This window comes from Apodemus sylvaticus, chromosome 17 (genome assembly GCF_947179515.1).
Source record: "Apodemus sylvaticus chromosome 17, mApoSyl1.1, whole genome shotgun sequence".
Classification (NCBI taxonomy): domain Eukaryota; kingdom Metazoa; phylum Chordata; class Mammalia; order Rodentia; family Muridae; genus Apodemus; species Apodemus sylvaticus.
The window spans coordinates 12,493,722-12,515,941 of NC_067488.1; the positions used below are offsets into that span (position 1 = coordinate 12,493,722).

General features: G+C 35.8%; 1 protein-coding gene across 5 annotated transcripts in view; it reads left to right on the forward strand.

Annotated features, from left to right (window-relative positions):
- Positions 1 to 22,220, forward strand: part of Pkhd1l1 (PKHD1 like 1) — a 145,367-nt gene that overhangs the window by 91,936 nt on the left and 31,211 nt on the right. For all 5 annotated transcript variants that reach the window (XR_007974021.1, XM_052161688.1, XM_052161684.1 and 2 more), the window contains 14 exons: positions 173 to 364; positions 3,636 to 3,787; positions 5,005 to 5,164; positions 5,892 to 6,063; positions 7,030 to 7,118; positions 7,593 to 7,741; positions 9,433 to 9,562; positions 10,829 to 10,947; positions 11,716 to 11,845; positions 13,335 to 13,508; positions 15,386 to 15,489; positions 17,643 to 17,772; positions 18,916 to 19,037; positions 19,409 to 19,499. Coding sequence is in view for 4 of the 5 variants with exons in the window: in XM_052161688.1 (XP_052017648.1) it covers positions 173 to 364; positions 3,636 to 3,787; positions 5,005 to 5,164; positions 5,892 to 6,063; positions 7,030 to 7,118; positions 7,593 to 7,741; positions 9,433 to 9,562; positions 10,829 to 10,947; positions 11,716 to 11,845; positions 13,335 to 13,508; positions 15,386 to 15,489; positions 17,643 to 17,772; positions 18,916 to 19,037; positions 19,409 to 19,499 (1,914 nt within the window). In the remaining variant the exon portion in view is untranslated. The remainder of the gene's footprint in view (positions 1 to 172; positions 365 to 3,635; positions 3,788 to 5,004; positions 5,165 to 5,891; positions 6,064 to 7,029; positions 7,119 to 7,592; positions 7,742 to 9,432; positions 9,563 to 10,828; positions 10,948 to 11,715; positions 11,846 to 13,334; positions 13,509 to 15,385; positions 15,490 to 17,642; positions 17,773 to 18,915; positions 19,038 to 19,408; positions 19,500 to 22,220) is intronic.

Sequence of the window (22,220 nt, forward strand, 5' to 3'; positions counted from 1 at the left end):
CCTTGACAGAAAAGTTTACTGCAAAACAAATGTCTGTCACTTGCAAGCAAATCCTCTGCCAGTTTGTAGATTTTGTTGGTAATATTGTAGTCACAGAACCTATGCACACTGTAGGTCAGGTTTATTCCTTTTCTTATATACTGGCATCATGTTGTTTCTGTTCCTTTTCCAGGGCACAGAGGGCACACTGTCATTCCACACAGCTCCTTACTGGACCCTTCACACTGCACTCAGGAGGCTGCATGGAGCATTGGTTTTCCTGGCTCTGTCTGTGATGCTTCTGTCAGTTTCCACCGGTTAGCATTCAACAAGCCTTCCCCAGTATCTTTACTTGAAAAAGATGTGGTTCTCTCAGATTCTTTTGGTAAGTGAATTCTGACAGTGTAAGACACAAATTTCAATGTTTTCCTAATTTCTTGTTGTCATTTTCTTGAGTTACTTCATGGTGTTCTAAATATTGCAAAATACACATTTATGCCAGTCATATTCCAGGCAGGAAACCAGCTATTCAAGGTGAGTGCTTGGGAGATATATACATATCTATATACATACATATATACATACATACATACATATTCTATTGATTGATGAATTGCCAGATGATATTATTACAAAGAGCTGGAAACTTGGCATAGCCATCAAAACAAGGCTGTAAAGATATAGTGAGGCCACTCTCATTGAAGACAAACTTTTTCAGGCTCACTGAATGAATGGGATGGGTTAACAGACACACAAGAAGTCCCAGGGATTGTTGATTTGTAACAGTAATAAAATTGTCCTTATACACTGGCTGTCCTTGGCATTACTGCCTGACTAGGTTGAAGTAATTACTCACAATCCATATGCAATTTTTCAGCCAAACAGAACTTGTGAGCTTGCTTCTCCTATGTCATAAATCTTTGGTTGCTGCACTGACACTGGCCTCTGAAATTCCTTACAATGTGTTATGCCATCACTCACTGTAGTCGCCTGAGGCTACATTCGAACCCTGTACCTGGAAAGGGAAGCCATGGATAAGTGGGAAGGCAGAGAGCCAGACCAGGACAACAGATTGCTGATCAAAGTTTAATGGGTCACTGAGAATTTAAGGTGGGGAGTGAGACCCTTCCCCCAAGGTTTGGTCAGGGGACATTGGCGCCACAGCTCTGCACTGCTCAGCGGGTAGCCTGCTTAATTCAGGAAACTGTAGATCTGGAAGAACAATGGACTTCACCTTGGTCCCTCCGCCCCAGGTGGGGGAGGCTTGTGGCTAACTGAGGTCTGGAAATTCCTGCTCAGAGGGCTGAGATGGGAAGGGCACAGTCATGCAGTCACTCACCTCTCCATTACTACAACATAGACCTGAGATAATTAGCTTGTACAGGGAAAGATTTCTCTTGGCTCAGTTTTTTGAAGTTTCTGTTTGTGATCAGTGGGCCTAGTTGCCTTTGAGTCTGTGGCTAGGAAGTACATCCTGGTGAGGAACAGTAGTGGAATAAAGCTACTGACTTGGTTCACATTCCTTTCTTATGGCCTGTTGTTAATGACACAAATACCTCTCATGAGGCTGTACTTTTTAAAGGTTTTATTGCTTTCCACTAACCCCACCATGGAGACTGTACCATGGGGACTTTATGTGAGGCACATTGGCCTACAGAGGACAGATGTCTTCTTTACTGACTGGGAGGAACTGTTCTTAGTTCCTAGTTCTTGCTAAGGATGTGTTATCTCCCCAATACCTATAAAGCCAGTAACTAACCATATCTTTTCTCATTTATACCTTGGCTAGCCTACCTTGAGTGGTTCAAGTCTGCATATTTGTCTATGGCTTATTACATCTATCCATTTGTTCATCTATTTAGAAACCAATAAAACATCCAATGGGTTGTATAGATAGACCTGACTCCGAGTTCAACATTTTTGTCAATAAAGTTGAACACTGTCCTTTCTCCTAACTTAAAAGATTATAGTTCTGCACCTGGCTATGAGACTATCAGTTTTCAACACTGTCAGAAATCCAAGAATGACTAATATTACGTGAAAATATAAGAAGCATAAAATATAGCTTCCAAAACTTAGCCAATTTATAAAGACTACTGACCACCTAGATAGTCCCTATAATACAAAACATTGGAGCATCAGTTTCAGCCTTCTGGCCCAGGGTCATCTGAGAGACCTTTGTAATGAAGAATTTTGAATGACTGTCTTGGCAGAGATTATCAGTCAACTATTCCCCATAGTGTGTCCTTCTTCTGGACAGTATTTTGTCTGTAGATGAAATGAGGCAGTTCTTGCCTAGTGACTCTCTTGCCACAAAACTCCAGTTGATGCTCAATTTTTTCTTTGAATCCAAGAAAGGGAAAGCTGTCAGGAGTAGATTAGTCTCAACAAGTGAAATAAGTAACATTAAATGTCACATTCTGTGGATGTCTGACATTTTTGAAAACCAACTATCTTTATAAAGAAATCTGGACTGTTGTCTGTTAACTAGTCTCAGCTGTTTCTAATTAGAATCTTGAGAACACCCTAACAATAAACTCAGAGCCATGAATTTGTTATTTGGCCCTAAACTCACAGGCTTAAACATCTCAATTCTGTTTATAATAACAGCAATAGAAGAACTGGGTCTAAGTCCTGTACTTACAAATTTTTAGTATCAATAGTAGAAATTTATACCAATGAAAACCTTGATTTTGTATCAAAATAAATTCTGTACCAAAATAAGAACTTATGACTTCAACTTAGTAACAATTATAAATGAAGTGAAATTATGTCTATATAATCAATTCTATTTCCTCCCTGTTCCAAATATGACCATTATCATTTATTATGATGATATAGTCATTTTAGATTTGATTAAAAGCATTCTTACATTTTCTCCCCTTAGAGTATATAATACACTAAAAGTAAATAACTAAAAATGAATAAATAAATAAATAAATTGAATCTGGTATTTTATGAATGTTGTCCTTTAAATAAATACTAAAATTTTAAAAGATTACAAAATATAAATAACTGCAATATGAAAAGATAGTATTCACTATAAGTCAAATAATCAAAAAGTGTCCTATTAAAATAAAATTGTATCCATTAGAATACTATAGCTGGGCAGTGGTGCCACACGCCCTTAGTCCCAGCTTTGGGAGGCAGAGGCAGGTGAATTTCTGAGTTCAAGGCCAGCCTGGTCTACAGAGTGAGTTCTAGGATAGCCAGAGCTACCCAGAAAAACCATGTCTCGAAAAATCAAAACAACAACAACAAAACATTCAAAAAAAGTTTAAAAAAAAGAATACTAGAGCCGACATTTTATACCACAGTTGAACGTAATATTAAATAGTGGGGGCTTTTGGTTAAAGGTATTTTAAATGTAGTAGAATCGTTTCCAAAGAATTTCCATGGACAAACTAGGTGTGATGGCTCACTGTTCAATCCCAGCACTTGAGAGGCAGAGGGAGGCAGATCTCTGAGTTCAAGGCCAATCTGGCCTACAGAGTGAGTTCCAGGAGAGCCAGGATTACACAGGAAAACCCTATCTGAAAAAACTATAAACGAAATTCCAGGGATGAGCAAGTATTTGTATTTTCTTTTGTTCAGAAACAGAGGCTTTTCTTGGAGGTGTAGCTTATGGCTGCTGCTTATCTCCTGTTTTCCTACAGGCACCAGCATTGTTCCCTTTCAGAAGAAACGACTGACCCATATGTCAGGGTGGATGGCTCTGATTCCAAACGCAAATCACATTAACTGGTATTTTAAAGGTGTGGAGCACTTAACCAACATATCATACACTTCAACATTCTATGGATTTAAGGTAAAGAAAGAGCTACAGAAAACAAAACAGCAGCCTACACAGTCATCCTCGCAACCCCCCCCCATCTCTTTTTTAATCTGAGGGTGTGTGTGTGTGTATGTGTGTGTGTGTATGTGTGTGTGTGTGAGTTTGTGTATGTGTGGTATATGTACATATGCGTATACAGACTTGAACATCCATGTCTTTATAAGTCTCCACCTTATCCCCTTGGTAAGAATATCTCATCCAGCCTGGAGCTAGGCTAAAGGGAGAAAGCCTCAGGTATTCTCCAGTCTCGGAACCATTATGGAATGGAGTTAAAGGTGTATGAGTCATGCCTGGCATTTTCATGGGGCCTTGAGCTTTGAATTTGGATCATTGTGATTCCAAACCAAGCACTCTTATCCACTGAGTGATTTCCTTAACCTATTAGCCAGGATGCTTTCACTTCACAAATCAACCTTTTAAAGGCCTATAATGCACCCCGTATGACCTGCTCACTTAAAATCTAAGAAGGAAGAAATTCTTCTTATGTGCTATGTTATGATTCTGTCTGCTTTTCTTCTTGTTGCCACGGTAATAGCTTTAATTTATTTTAATTTAATTTATAATATTCCAAATATTATGTGTTTATTTGTATCATGAACTAAATAAAGAACATCATACAATATTTTATATTTCTCTATCTACATATTTGCTATTTACATTATCTTTGGAAATAAATAAAAGTTTGTAGAAGCTCCATGCTCTGACCTCAGTTCTCCAGTGTCCAGTAATTATAATCAGCATCTTGATGAGATGTTCCCTTCCTCATTGTTCTACTGATACCACATATTTGTGTGGCTCAGAAACCCTGTCTAGCACTATTCAAAATACTTAAGGTACCATAGAAAAGTATGTTAAGAACATTAACACATGCATGATACTTACATATGAATGTGTGAGTGAAGAACCTGTGTGTGTGTGTGTGTATGTGTGTGTGTGTGTGTGTAAAGAGAGAAAAAAAGAATAAAAAAGAGAAAGGGGAGAGATTCTTTACTTTCCTCAGCTATAGAGCTAACATTGTTGACATAGACCTACAAAATGTCAGACAGAACATAAAAGCAAATTGAAGGGCACTGGAACCAAACTATGCTGGCAATACTCTACATCAGCTATTAACACGAGATTAAAAGTAAGTCATAATATGAATCATGTTTTTACATAAATCAAGCCACACTTTTCTGCAAATATTTTAGGAAGAAGACTATGTAATTATATCTCATAACTTCACTCAAAATCCTGATATGTTTAATGTTGTTGACATGAGAAATGGCTCCTCAAACCCATTGAACTGGAATTCTAGCAAGAATGGAGACTGGCATCTCGAAGCCAACACCAGTACTCTCTATTACTTGGGTATGTATTCATTACCCAGAGTGATGGTTGACCTAGTAATTTACCTAAGCAGAACACTTTCTCAATAGAAATGTGTGATATACTGTAGCCTGTGTTATCAGAACTTGATATAAAGTTGAGTAAAAATACTAGACATAAAAATTAATTCTAGAAAAGTCGTTTAATTTAGAAAACTTATTTTTTTAAGATAATACTGATATAATTACACAAGGTCCTAATTAATTTTACAATATTAGAGATGAATAGAATGACAAATGGTATATATTCCACTCATATTTTTTAAATTATTTTTAGAAAATAAAATTATTTAAAAACAAATTTAAACGAAAATTTAAGGTATTCTTATTTTTCATGAATGTGTATATGTTTATTTTATGTTTCATTTTCATATGCATATTCTACCATGTAGAAAAGCAATTATATACAGTTGTGAGCTATCATGTGAATGCTGGGAATAAAATCAGGCCCTCTGGAAGAATAACCCATGCTTTTAACTGCTAAGCTACCTATCCCTCTAGACCCTTAAGGCATTAGTGTTTGTCAAGATATTTTTCATTCTTCTTAATACTTTATCTCAATATACTATCTATCTTGGTGAAGTTTCTCAATGCCTACTTTCTGTTTCTGAAGAAATGTTATTTCCAAAATGCTATGACTTTGCATACAGTTGAATATTTCAATCACCATGTTAACATATTAACTGAAAACAATATTGATTTTGTTCCAGTGTCAGGGAGAAGTGACCTTCCTCAGAGCCAGCCCATCTCGGGGACCCTAGATCCTGATGCGAAGGATGTGATTATTAATTTCCAAGCTTACTGCTGTGTTCTCCAAGACTGCTTTCCTGTTCATCCACCATCAAGAAAACCAATTCCCAGGAAACGACCAGCCACTTACAAGTACATAGGCTTTCTTCAGTGGATTTTGGTTCACAAGACACTCATATTTCTCTAAATTTATAATCCACTTCCCAGGGTAAAAATAGAGAAATCTCCTACAACGTATATGTAAAAATTGCTAATAGTCTCATGACTGTGGAAAGTTGGTCACAGATTTCAATTCTTCCAGCTAAAATGTTTTCCTTCTAGCTTATCAGTTTTTATGGCTATTTTTTTTTAACCATTTGAATCATCACTTTTTAATTAGTGTGTAAATGGATCTCTTACATTTCATTACTAGTCATTTCCAGAAAGAAGATATCAACTTTGTAATTACATCCCTTAGGAAAATTTTTGTTAGCAAGTAGTTTCTAGAAGGCATAATTACAAAAAGGTTAAGACCTTCTTTCTCCAGCGGCCTCTCCAGGTTTATTTCCATTTAATTCAGTCTTTATTCTGCTTTACCCCAAACTCCTACCCTGCTGCTGTCCAGGGCATAACTTCACTGTATTCTGGGCAAGTCAGACATTATGTTCCCTGTCCTTCTGTTCACGGAATCTACCCAAATATGTCCTCAGCTATCTCACCCAAATATGTGAGATGGCAATATTTGCTAGAGATCCATAAATACAGGGCGCGCTGATTTTAAATTTTCTATGGTCAGATCATATAAGAAAACAGAATAATCGACATTATCTCAAAATAAATTAAATTGGTTTGAAAACTGTCATATATCAAAATAAGGGTTTGCTGAGAAAAAATGTGTCCAAATTTTTAAAATTATTTTCCTCAATAGAAAAATGACATAATCTGTATATGTTGTATCCTACTAATTATACATATTAACTTAGCAAGTTCGTAAAATTATTTAATATCAACTTCATAGTTTACCATTTCAAAGACATCTAATATAATGCTGTGCCCTAAGGAATTACTCATTAAATACAGAGGTGATTATTAATGGAAGTATTACTTTTTTTCCCCCAGTTTATGGTCAAATGAGTCCTTTTGGCAATCATCCCCAGAGAACAATTATACTGTACCTCACCCAGGAGCAAATGTGGTTATTCCTGAAGGTAAACACATAAATAAGTAAAATGTTGGCATTTAGGTAACACCAATGTTGCAGTGGAGCAGAGGTAGCTATGACTCTGTCTTTAAGCATCCCACATCCGGGAAAAGCAAGTACGCGTGAAGACATGGGCTTTGTTATTGTGTATGGGTATGAAACAAACTTCCAGTTTTCTGTGTATTTAAACCTATTAATGACAATGTTAGCTGGGTGTGGTGGCATGGGCCTGTTTTCTTTAGGGCTCAGAAGACCAAGGGCTGTGTGTAGCACGGGAGTTCAAGCCCAATTTCAGAAACATAATAACTGTCAGAAACACTAATAACACTAACAACCAGGACGAAACCACGATAGCATGCTTTCTGTGAGCTATAGGAATCATTAGGTGGAAAAAATTCGAACTTCAAAGACAAGACTGGCTGTTAGGCTTGTCAGTATTCTGTCCCAAGCTTCAGTGTGCTGGTTCTTACTGTGTTTTTAGGAACATGGATTGTAGCAGACATGGATATACCCCCAGTGGAAAAACTCATTATTTGGGGAGTCTTAGAAATGGAAGATAAATCTGAGAGGGGAGCAGCAGGCCCCGCTTATAGAAGAGTTGTTTTAAATGCCACTTACATCTCAGTGCAGGTAAGAGTGGGGTCTTCTAATTTATATTATAAATCCTATTCACTTCTGAAATGATAATTTGTGGGATTGGTGACAAGAAAAATATTCAGTATGTAGACATGCATACACACACACACACACACACAGCCATAAACAAGAAACTGGAAGCATCACATACATCCAATGTATTTCTGCTCTTTTTAAATTGTGGCTTCATCTTCCTTACTCGGATAATTCACAACAAACTCTTTAGTGTGTGGTTGCTGCTATCTTAGTTATACTTAAGATATTCATATTGTTATTATATAAATAAAGATTTATTATTATATAAAGATTAATTATTAATTATGCATTCACAACAACAAATAACAAATTCTTAGGTGTTATGGACAGAAAAATCAAAAGATTTTATTAAAAAAACCAGACATTTCATAAATATGAATGAACATCAATGGGATTATGGAATCAAAAGTGACCCAGGAAATGTTTCAGTTGTTGGGACAATCACCCCAACTCCTCCATAAACCTCGGGTGGTCTTGAGCTTGTAACAGCTTGATCAGTTTCATTGTTTTGCCTCCTTATTACTATTTAGGAGAAAAGAGTGGCTAAACAAAAAAGCTATCAGAGATTGGTTGAAAAGAGCATTTATTGCACAAAAACTTCTCTGGTGAGATCTGTGAGCTGCAGTTGTGGTCCATGGGTAGAGATGTATAAATGCACACAGCAGTTTGATACTGTGTCCATTAGCAGCACAATAGTGCTATTATGGGTTCAGCTCTGGGGCTTTTGAACTCCCCAGACATGGATTCTTGGCCAGATTAACATGCTCCAGTAGATGGCCACATATGCATGAAGATATGGGCAACACAAATTGGTCTGTGAGGGTTATTTGCAGATAAAGAAAAGCCACGTGGGAGCTGTGGGGAGGCAGGAATGGATCTGGGAGGATGGGAGTTAGTGGGAGGAGTGAAAGGGAAGTAAATTCTAAATATTCACCATGTAAAATTCTCAAAAAATTAATAAAAATTCTGTATTAAAATGAATCAGTCTTTCTTTTTGAAAGTATAAAGTATAGAGACTGATTTTGATGCTTTACAGAGCATAAGGTTTTGGACAGATGTAAGGGTTTGCAGTAAAATAAAGCTATGGGTGAATCTTCACTGGTAATACGTTGGATATATTGTCTGACACCTCAGCAGTTTTCTTACCTGTGAAACAAAGCTAAAAATATCAACTCATGGGTTTAGTATAAAGGACAATGTTTATAATTAATACAGATGCAGTCTTACACTAGGACTACATTAGTCAGCAAGCATTTGGTGACAGACATCATTATTAATTAGCTATGATGGCCATAACTGGTGTGGCTGAGATAGAAGAGCTAGGAGCGTATTTTGTGTATGATCTATTGCATGCAAATACGGTTCAGTGTGTTCAAACATCACTAGCTTAGGTCTTAGAAGATCTTAGTTCTTGGTCTGATTCTGACAGTAAATAGATACTGCATTTGACCTTGAAAAAATCATTCAGTCTGTCTATCCTCAGGCCAATAGGTTAAAGTCCGTCCCACTTACAAGAATTATCCAACAAAATCCCTTCATTTTTACTACAGAGACTTCCAGTAACTTCTTAATTTTCTTTTATGGATGAGGGTTTTTTTTTTTTTCTGCTCACTTTTTTTAAGTACTAACAATTTTCTGCTTCCCTGTAGGGAGGGAGATTAATTGGTGGCTGGGAAGATAACCCCTTTAAAGGAGAATTGCAGATTGTTCTTCGAGGAAATCATTCTACCCCAGAATGGGCTTTTCCAGATGGACTAAATCAAGGGGCAAAGGTCTTAGGTATGTGCTACCCCATGCTCAATGTCTCAGGTCTTTTTTCTTAGTCTATTTCAAATTACCTAGGACTTAATTCACAATTGTATGGCATCGCAATCTCTTATAGTCATTTATTTATACTAAGCTCAGGAGGAAAATTTAAAAATATTAAATAATATCACATTACAATTTAGTAACTGATATGACATGCATATTTCAAATCAAGCTGCAAGGTATTATAAAACTAAATTTAGTAAAGCTCTACATATAAAACTACATTTAGTAAAGCTCTACATATAAAACTAAATTTAGTAAAGCTCTATCATTTCTCTGTAATCTTTCCTTGATATAAAAGATCAATAATACCTTTTCATATTTTGTGCCTTCCCTCTAACAGATTTCTTCCCTAACTTAATTCCATTTTCAGTATTCATAAGCAGTGTGTGACTCAGTCAGCTCTACAGTCGGTTACCCACTTACAGCTGCCAGTGAGCTTAATTTCCCTGAGGCATCAGTGTATTGTGCACAGTCCTACTTAAATCTGGAAGGCAAAGGTCTTAAAAGAGTTTAATTTGACCATAATTAACAGCTGCTTTTATTAATACGGTTGCATATTCATTTAGGAGACACAGGTCTTAACAGTACTTGGTTTTCTGTTTTTTTTTTTAATGGCATTATTACAAATATTACAAGCAACATCAAGGAAAAATACTATTAAAAACATATATGTTTCCAGTCATATCTTAAGGAAAACTAGTATTAGGCAGCAACTTTGTACTTTTTTGGCTTAATCTATTTGTCTTATACATATACTGTTTCTTTTCTAATAACTATTGTGTTTCCCTTGTGCTAAAACATGGTTAAAATAAATATGTCATTTGTTCTTAAAAGCTTTTCAGTTCTTTGCTAGTATATTGTGGATATATGATCCTGATCAATCAGTGTCAACAGACAGAACTCTCCTTTACTTAGAATACTGGTCCCCACTATCAATACAAATGAAATATAGTTAATCGTTATATGCATCTGCATTAATTCTATTTTTTATTATTTCCAAAATAATGTTGTGGCAAGCCTCCTGATTTATGCTTCCTTAGATGCTGGATTTACTATGGTCTAGATTCCTAAAAGTATGTCAAACTGCCAACATGTTTGCACAACCAACCTCAATTCATTCCATTCATTCTCCAATGTTTAGTAGCTTACTGAAATGCATCAGTAGACAGTCCCAGTCTACACTAGCCCCTTACTCAGGACTGTATGGCATTTAAGAATTCTTCTCTCCTTCAGGAGTGTTTGGCGAGCTGGACCTGCATGGACTTCCACGTTCAGTTTACAAAACTAAACTGTTAGAAACTGCGGAAGCAGGCTCCAAAATCTTATCTCTGGTGGATGCTGTGGATTGGCAGGTAGAAAACAAAAATACATCATAAGATGAATATACCATCAGTTTACTTGAAACAGTTTCTTCTCTGTTTTCTGTTTACTTCTTGTAATTAACAGTATTAAAAATGTGTATCTTATAGTCAGCTTGCAAGGGATGACCCTTAATAACAATTAGTTAAAAACAGTGATGTCCAAAGTTCTTCAAACTATATAAAAGGCATCATGGGTACCTTAGAAATAAAAGAAAAATATGAAAATGGTTGATTCTAAATATTTGTAAATTATACATTTTGCAAAAAAAGTAGAATTATTTTAAATATATTTTACTTTTATCTTGGTTACCTCTTCACTTGTTAGCTTTGATGTTAAATGTTTAACATTTAGGATAAAAAAGCACAATGACATTAAGTAATGCCTATGCTAAATGAGAGAATAGTACAATACAAATAATAACTTCATAATTTGCATTTATGCAAATTTTTTGCATTTTATTTAATCAGTGTGTATGTGTTTCTTTGTGGAGGTGTTTGAGGGTAGAGGACATGGCATGCATGTGTTTGTGGGCATGGAGTTGTATGTATGTGTCATGGTACATGGATGGACGTCATACTCTAAAATTCATAACATCAACAAGGCATATTTATTGCTAGAAATCTAGATGTATAGTTTATTATCTCAGGTAGTGCCCTGGTTGCTACTAAGCTATAAATTTAGAATTGTTTGATGATTGTTATTAACCATAAACCTACTTTTAAAATTACTGCTGCATTTGGCACTTGGATTTTCCTAAGGAGGGAGAAGATATTGTGATAACTACCACAAGCTATGATTTGCATCAGACAGAGATCAGAAGGATTGCTAAAATCCTGCATGGGCACAAAATTCTCATCCTCAATGATAGCCTTGCCTACACTCACCTTGGTAAGTGGCTGTTCTTTAACCAAACAGATATATAATTAAAGTGTCTGGAAATGGTCATATTTTAGCTATGTATCCCGTAATTATAATTCTTTGATTAAACTTCACAAATATTTTGCCAGAATGGTTAGCTTTGGTACCAGTGGATCCTACTCTTTATGTCTAACTGTCCAATATCCTTTACTATATGAATTCTTTGTTCATTCATTCATTCATTCATTCAGCAAATGTTCAACAAAGACCATTTATGTAACCTTCTATAGAGCAAGTCCCCGACGTTTTCTTTTGTAAGTTTCCAAGTAATTCTTGATATGTCATGGAATTCTCAAAACTTTTATCTGGAGCTTGGAGAGATGGCTCAGCAGTTGAGGTCACTTTTTCCAGAAGTCTGGGTAATGATTCCCAACATCCACACAGTGACTCATAGCCACCTATAACACCAATTTCAGTGCATTTAACACCCTCTTCTGGCCCCTAAATGCACAGAGATATGTGTGTAGTACTAAAACTAACACCAATAAACATACCACAAGAAAACAAAGATATATATTGTATCTGATACACAACTATGTATACAAAATCCTGGTACATATGTAACGTGCGTATGAACGTAGAGCCATGCCAGGTCTAGGAGCTCGGAAAAAAATACTATCTATTCCTTGAAAATTCAACTCAGAGCCTAGGGCAACATTCTTAAATAACTCTGTTTCCTCACTAATTAAAATTAAAACTAGCATTTCAAGTTGCATTGCAATAATGTTTTCATGTATAACTTGATATAGTAAACTACCTTCGAAGAGTATTAAGCAGTAGCTCTTATTTAAAATAATCTTAAGCACTGTCTGTTTCTATCATGTTTAATTTTCATTAGCCTGTGTTCATTGTACATTATGCTATGATATATAAGGATGTTTTCAAACACATTTATAATGTACTTTGAATCTATTCCTTCCATACTATCTTAAGATATTCACTATTCATAAGAATTAAGCCCTTAACCAAGCCTAGGTGTTCATCCACAGAAGAATGGATAATGAAAACATGGTGTATATATGTTAAAATTTTTCAGCCATAAAGAAGAACAAAGTTATGTCATTTTCAGGAACACAATTGGAAATAGGCATATTGACTGAATTAAGTTAGTCTCAGGACAACTAATATTGGACTTTTTCACATTGTGCTTTACGGATTTTATAAAAGTATAAAAGCATTTAAAAGGGGGAGGAAAGCAATAACTATTTAATTTCTAATTTTAATAAACTTTTATTTTAAAGAGATGATATATCTTAGATGCATTAGTATCTAAATAAAATAACATCTTAATTTCAATTTGCCTTTTATCTCTGTTTAAGCAGTATATCTATATGTATATCAGTTTATACATTTGTATCAACATTCAGTGTGTTGGAAAGTTGTTTACCTTATATATTGCAAAGGAACTAGCATATAAATATTTCCTAAGATTGACAATGACCCATTTGCTTGATTACAGCTGAAAGACAGTGGATCCCTGGAACAAGTCAGAGCTACACACTATCAGCTGATGTTGGGATACTGAGTAGGAACATCAAAATAGTTGGTGACAATTATTCGGTTTGGTCCAAGGACTCTTTTGGTGCACGGATACTAGTTGGCTCATTCACTGGAAACATGATGACATTTAAAGGTTAGTATAAGTTCAGTCCAATTTTTTCCAAGTGACATATAACGTAGTCTCTTGTACTTGTAATTCTCACTTCTCCATAGGACTGTACTGAAAAATAGAACTTCAGGTGTGATTATGTATTCTGTGTGTTACTCTCTGAAGTGCAACATTATTAACTATTTACTTTCGCTTCAAAGACTTTATCTTCAAAGAATTACCAAATCAGAAATGGTGTTAATTGATAGCCAGACTTGTTTCTAACCAAACAAATTATTTCATAATATTTTCTGTGTCTATTTTAAGGAAAACTTCAAATATACCAAATACAGAAAAAAGCAATTTAGTAAATTCCAATGCCATTATTGTCTCTAGTGATCATGATCACCAATGTACCAATTCTATCCAATCTTGTTTTATCTCCTAGTATTTTAACTCTGCCATTCTCTCCTCATTTGTAATCTAGAGAACATTTCTTTTTAAGCTTCATTATGGCTCTTGAAGAAGAGTTTAAAAAAAAAAAAAAACCTTGATTCTCATATCACATAGACTATTGAATTGTTTCTCCAGAATACTTCAAAGATGATCTCCTCTGTGTGTATTTCCGTGTGTGTGTGTGTGTGTGTGTGTGTGTGTGTGTGTGTCTGTATCTGTGTATCTGTGTGTGAGTGTACACATGTGTGCATGAGCATGCTCACACAGGCATGTTTATGTGTGTGCAGACACAGGTACATGCATGTGCATATGGAAGCCAGAGTTCAATATCAGGTATCTTCCTCAACTGTTCTTTACCTTATTTTTTGAGACAAAGTCTCTGAACCTTGGGTGAGGCGCTTTGGCTTGTGATCCTCTAGGATCCTCTTGTTTCACCTCTCCAGTGCTGGCATTATTAAGTCACAGTCATCACGCATGAGTTTTTATGTGGCTTCTGGAGGATAGAAATCAGGACTTCATGCATAGTGTCCAGAATTTTACTTACTGAATCACCTTCAGCCTAACAAGAACTTTGTTTTGTTACTAGTTACCTATATAAGCCATGCATTTAAACATATTTATTATGCTTTAATCCATTGTGATTGCTTCATTGATCCTCAAATGCTCCATTATTTATCTTGAGTCATAAATTCTTTACAAATGAGTTAATATTGTTGAGTCTTCATTCTCCAATATTCAAATACTTAGTATAGTTTTTTTTTTTTCTGGAATTACAGAACAGTCATTTCTTTAAATAACTCTGGCTATGTAAGCTTGGGTCCAGAGGGACCTAATGCATCTAGTCAGTTTCAGGAACTTCTGGAAGCTTCAGAACTTGGCGCAGAGTAATCTCTTATAGATTATTACCGATCAGTGCTGATCGACAATACCATCTCATGCACCTCAGTAGTACAATGGCAAATCGACTGACAGAGGAGTAGCAACACACATGCTGAGAGTCTCTGAAACAGAATTGCATAATAAAAGTTCTTTATAGCAATAGGATTGAAACATCAGGTAAATTACATCCAATTCTTAGGTGCTTCTTAGCAGGGCAATATTACCCTAGAGTAGAAGAAAAATTGTCCTTTAGATACAATCATAAATAAATAATACAAAAGAACAAACAAAAAATAATCTTAAATATTGAAATGGTTTGCAGTATTCCAGAGAGTCATTATATATTTTAGATAAATGTTAAATCTGTATAATTTAAATTTTATAATTTTACAGGGAAAAGAAGCTATAGGAGATAAAATCTAAGAGCAAAATCGATGGATAAAAGATTGAGAAATATTGTTTCCTTTGTAGTAATGGAGCAAAGAAAAATAAGGTTTCCATGAAGAACTTGAGTAATATTATATCTTTTCAAGTATTTTTACTTTATTCATTTTAGGACATTTTCTTTTAATCATCTACTCCCTTAGGAAATGCAAGAATAAGTAATGTGGAATTTTATCACAGTGGTCAAGAAGGCTACAGGGATAGCACAGATCCAAGATATGCTGTGACATTTCTTAACCTGGGACAGGTTTGTGCTTTAATTTTTTTTATATGTTCCAAATAAAATATCTTTCACAGATAAAAAAAAAAATCTTTGTTCTAAAAAGTCCTGCAGATAGGGCCTGGAGAGACGGCTCATCATCTTAGAGCACTTCCAGAGGACCTGGGTCAGTTTCCAGAACTCAAGGCAGCTCAGCACAGTCTGTGACTCCAGATGCAGGGAATCTGAAACCAGCATATGGATAGATACACACGCAGGCAAAACCCCAATATGTATGAAGTGAAACTAAATACATTATTTTTTTTAACTCTCTGCAAATAAAGTGCACCACACAGCTAAAGTTTAAGAAAATCTCTTAAACAAGCACTGGTCCAGAACCAAAGTCTCTATGCCTTTTTACCCTCAAACTATCATTTACATTTTTATATACTGACAATAAAAGTTTAAAAACCTATGACGACCTAAACTAGAAAAACAACTAGCTTTATAATCTCCTTCTTAACTCATATATCCTTTACCTGCATTGCTTAACCTATGAAAGGTTTGTGTTTTAGTTTAATATATGCTCAACTTATAATATCTGCATTTTAAATATTACCTGTATCTTCAGATAGATAAATGTATCTTCTAATATAAGAAAACGTCCTTGGTTCTGTTGTACATCAATCTGAATAGACTCACGGTAGCATTATTTCAATCATTTAGTGTTTATTTAAGGTCAATAAAGCTAGGAAAAGTAATAGAATTGAATGGTGCACGTCAGAGCACGTGACGGTCAGAGGGCAGCTTTGGGGGCTCAGTTCTCTCCTTACACCGTGTTGCTTCTGGGATTTGAACTCAGGCTGTTGGTCTTGGACAGCAGGCATACCTGCCACACTGTATCACGGGTCAGCCTTACTTTTCAGTCACTAAGAATAAATCCTTCTAAATGAGTGTTGCTTATGTTTTTCAAAAGACACGCAGATCTAAATATCTGCATCTACATCTCCAGCAAAAAGGGGAACTAATTATGCTAAGAGGGCTGGAGAGTTAAGAGAAATGGGGAAGAACATTTTTCTTAGGAGAAATAAAAGTATCACTTGAGCCTGTAATGTGGCTCAGAAGGTATACGTGCTTTCCATCGAGACTGACAGCCCGAGTTCAATCCCCAGGACATATAGAGTGCAAGGAGAGAACTGACTTCCACAAGCTGTCCTCTGACTTTAATGCACGTGCTATAACATAAGAACATGCACACACACACACACACACACATGCACACACACATGCACATGCAGACACACACGCATGCACACAGAAATGAGGAAGGGATAGAGTAAATAAACAAATACAAAGAATGTGTTTAAATTTGATCCTTCTGACATATCCATTACTGTCAGCATTTGAATCATGATTCTTACCTGGAATGTTATTATTTAGGTTGAAGGGGGTTGTTCAGGATTTGTTTGTTGTTTTGTTTTTAGAGACAAGTATTTTTGTGTATGTGTCACCTTGGCTGTCTTAGACCAAGCGGGCCTCAGACTCACAGAGATCTTCTGGCCTCTACCTCCTGAGTGCTGAGATTAAAGGCCTGTGCCACCACCACCAACTATTTAATTTTTTAGAAAATCACTACTAACAATTTTACTGTACTTTAATAAACACTTTTATCACATTATCTTCTTAAAGGTGATAAAAAATATAAACACACGGAGAAACCCTTGAGAAAGATTTAATCTCAATTTAACATGGACGTATGTTTTTTTACCTTATTTAATCATAAACTCACGTCATGTAAATCTTCTGTGATTAAAAGATTATAGAAAATCATCTTATTTAAGAAATAGTATATGTGTGCCGCAGGGCGGTGGTGGCGCACACCTGTAATCCCAGCACTTTGGGAGGCAGAGGCAGGTGGATTTCTGAGTTCGAGGCCAGTCTGGTCTATAGAGTGATTTTCAGGACAGCCAGGGCTATACAGAGAAACCCTGTCTCAAAAAAAAAATAAATAAATAAAAAAAAAATAATAAAAAAACAACAACAAAACCCAATCCAAAAAAAGAAAAAAATGCATGGAAAAAAGAAATAGTATGTGTATATGATCAAGACTTGTTTACTAAAAATAACTTACTTAAATTTTTTCTTTATACATATTTAAATTTTATTATTAAAAATGTTCATCTAACCCAACTATTCCCTAGATACAAGACCATGGCTTGTCTTATGTTCGAGGCTGTGCATTTCATCATGGCTTCTCCCCAGCAATTGGTGTGTTTGGGACCGATGGGGTGGACATAGATGACAACATCATCTACTTTACAGTAGGAGAAGGTAACACGATAATATTGTGGTTCACATAGTGCATTCTCTGAGGCAATCTTACTGTGAAATCTTTGACAAGCCTATTTAGTTGACCTTTCAGTGAGGATGGAAGTGGCCTTTCTGTGCTGTCCAGTAAAGTAAACACTAAGCCACATGTGGGTAATGAATTTCTGAATCATGGCTTGTGCAACTGTGGAGCTGAATTTCTGTTTTAATTTTACTTAATTAAATTTAATTTCCATTCAAATAGCTACCTATATGGCTGTATTATCAAACAGTATAGACCTGAACCTAACGTGAGTTATCTAATCACTAATATTTTCAGTTACTGTGACGTAGGCTGGAAAGAAGCTTCAGTGGATAAAAGCATTTGTTGCTCTCACAGAGAGCCTTTAGATTCCTAGAACCAACGTGGTGGCTCACCACCATCCAGATCCAAGAGATCTGATACCCTCCTCTGACTTCTGCAGGCACCAGACATATATGTGGTACGCACACATACATACAGGCAAAACACTCATAAACATAAAAACAAGTGATCTAAAGTTTGTAATTACTATGATCTGACACATGTTAAGTGTGTTTATTATTCTGTGTGTATGAAAAAAGGCATCCATGCTATACCATGCACGTGGAGGTTAGAGGACAACTTTACAAAGTCTTTTTACTCTTTCTATTAATATGTGGGTTCCAAGAATAGAACTTAAGTAGCCAGGCTTTGAGGCAAGCAACTTTACCCACTGGAGCTACTGAGTCTGCTGAATTGCTGTGACTTTTAGGGTATTCCTTGCTTGTAAATCATAAACATTATTCACAAGTAAGGTCATTTCAATTAAAAATTACATACAATATGAGTATATTTTTTCATTTCTACCATATCAAGTATACTAAAAAGTCATTTACTGTACATTAATGTTATGCATATATTTATTAAAATCTGATATGAAGCCCAAAATGCAAAAAATTTAGCAAGTATCTAGAAGATTCTGATTTTGCTAGTCCTTTATAAGAGGAAGTTCACTACCAAAGGGATCAGGGGACCCTTTCAAGTCTCATACTAGAAAAAAATAACTTTGCAGAAACAATGAAAGACATCATCCATAGTATCAATTATAAAATGTACATGTATTTTGCTGTCTTTTTTTTTTTAAGGTATAAGAATATGGGGGGATGCCAACAGAGTACGTGGAAATTTGGTCACCCTTTCAGTTTGGCCAGGAACCTACCAGAACAGAAAAGACTTGAGTTCGACACTTTGGCACGCAGCAATTGAGGTAGGGAGAACATCTTCATAATTTTAAATAATTATAGCATAAACATAAATTCTGTGAAAGCTGTAACTCTTTCTTAGGTGTTGAAGATCTGATAAAGCAAAGTAGTTGAAGAAGTTAATGAACTTTTTGAAAAACTGATTTAATATGAGACTAGAGTTTTAACTTAGTAGGTACAGAACTAGCATATAAAGTACAGAATACAATTTCTAGAACCTCAAAAGGAAAAACATAATGTACTTACACTTATAATACGTATTTGAATTGGATAAGCTATCATAATTAAAGCAAAATAATAAGTATTTTCCCAAATACACTGCTTGCGTAAGTGTGTACTAGACTAACCCTAAGCATTTTATTTGTTACTGTGTCAGATAAACAGAGGGACCAATACAGTCTTACAAAACAACGTGGTTGCTGGATTTGGAAGAGTAGGATACCGCATTGATGGTGAACCATGCCCAAGTGAGTCTTTTCACATAGCATTGCCAAAATAATTGAAAGACTTGTCCAAGTCGTGAAAATGAGTGATTATCATTTGTCATTTTGATGTGTGGTATCACCTCCTTTTCAAGTCTAACAGAAGAGACATGGATTCAAAACCATCCAATCTAACAGATAGATCCACATGGTGTGTGTGTGTGTGTGTGTGTGTCACACTGGGGATGGATGTAGGATCTTGTGCATCCCAGGCAAGTGTTCTATCTCAGGACCACTTTTAAGAAAACTTTTTCTTTCTAACGTGATTATCCCCAAATTCCAATGGCTGCTTAAATTCTTGATTCAGTGGGTACTAGTAGAGTGAGAACCTCGCCCCACTGCTGCTTTATCCAAACCAGCGTCTTTACACATGTAAGCACATGCCTCTGGGGATATGATACTGTGTTCCCTCCCGACCTAGAACAAATACCCAATAATTATATATTAAAAGCCACATACATGAAACTTCCAAAGGACATATTCTTCATATACATTGCTTCCCTGCATTCATGAAAAAAATCAAGAACTAATCAAGTGCTTACTAATTTGATGAGCTTGAAAGGACTCGGGAATGCTTACATATTTCTGATTGAAAGTGGCCCCTGCAGAAGAGATCTAACGATGTCTACTAACGCCAGGTGTGCATTTACTTGGAGTACCCATATCTGGAAACATAGCCAATAATTGCCTTTCCATCTGAAAAGATGGATTGTAAAGATGGTTCCACCTCAACCTCCTGGAGAAGGCCTTCCCTCTTCTAGTGCCTCCGTATTCTAACAGAACCAAGCTGGATTCTGCCCCGTCCTTGGGTGGCGGATTGAGGACCCGCAGACCACCATTCCCAACTCCTTGCAGTCCCCAGGAGCGTCTAGGCATGTGCGAGACTGGGAACCACAGCATCTGTCCCAGATAACTGTTTCTCACCTTGGAAAACAGTAGCTGGGACCCCCATCTCAGAGTCTTCTGCCTCCCCTGAGCTGCCTCCCCTGGCTGTGCTCCACACGTGGGTACCCCAGCAGTTGGGCAGGCGCACAGTCCTACAAGCCATCTTGTGTTCCTTAACAGTTGGATATGTAGAAAAAGACAAACATTAGAACACAAGCAACTATGAAAAATAAGCTGAAAATGATGAAGGAATTTTCAGGGTTTTTGCAAGTGATGAGTGTGCCAGGTGCTGAAAAAATATAGACAAAATTTTTTTGGTTATTGTTTGGGTATAATGTTTTGTGAAGGAAAGAAAATGAAAATGAGTATGGCATTTGAATTTATAAAAAACAAACTGTACTAAACAAAGAAAAGTTATGGCGGTGTAAGCAAGGAAGTGATGTGATTTGACATTCATTATTACATAATTGTATAGTTCCTTTCTGTTTTAAGGATGTACATAAATTATTGCCAGATCATAAAGGAAAATAAGAATTGGAAAATTAGATTATAGGTTAAAACACTTGATACACACGCATGGGGACTAGAGTTCAGATTCCCAACATCCAAGGAGAGGGGATGCTATGAGAAAGATAGCTAATCTGTCACACTCAGCAAGTTGTGCATTCAATGGAGAGACAGCCAGTGTCAACCACTGACCTACACACACACACACACACACATACATCTACACACATACACACATGGAAATGTTCACACCCAAACACACACATGGAAATGTTCACACCCAAACACACATACATGCACAGGAGAGAGAGGGAGAAAAAGAGAGACAGACACACAGAGGGGAGCAAGTTTCTGCTTCAACCTAAAGAAAGTTAAAGAATATTTTTTAAAATGTTCTTTTAATATTTTAATATTTTAAAAATAGGCCTTTATCTGAAAATTTTGTATTCCATTTAGTGTTCCTTTTGTTTCACTGGAGCATAATTTATAACAACTTTAAGAGGAAATTATGTATTTACCATGAAGTTCAGCTCCTCTGCAAGATATTCTACTGAATGAGTTATTTATATGTAAGATTATAGAAATCATTTTTATCTATTAAAAACAATTTGATTCAAGCCTATTTTTCCAAAATATATTTTGAAGAGATAAACAATTGTAACAAGAGATTTAACTAATTCCTGATATATGGTCTAATTAGAGCTAAATTTCCAACAGTTTGACATGATAAATAATGATAAATATAGATTTATGTTTTTCATGAAAAAATCTATAATTTTTCTGAAACTTCTATAAATTTTTTCTTAAAGTTTTTCATACAATCAAAATATAATCCTTAGATTTAAATATCTACTAATAAGATATAATGATTCAGAAATATGTTTTACACTGATTGTTGGTATCATTAAATGAGAATGTTTCTAAGTCTACACTCTGCTCTTCTAGGGGGCTCTGGTTCCCAGCCCCTCGTGACTGTTTTTAACTCCAGTTTCAGAGCATTTGATACCTTCTTCTGGCTTCTGTGGGCACCAGGCACACAAGTGGTACACAGTTATACATTCATGGAAAACAACCACATACATAAAGTAAAAGAAAATTTTCAGATGACAGAAATCTTCAAAACTTAAAATGGTTTTTAATATATATTTATAGCAATAGAAATATAAAACATCAAGAATGACAAGGGGTTTAAGTTCCTTGAATGTTTGTCAGTTTCTCCAGTCCTTCCCAGGGATGTGCTAAAGTACAGGCAAAGGGTTTCATTATGTAGAAACCAAAAGTGTGGACAGATTCTGTCGGGGAAACAAATTAAGC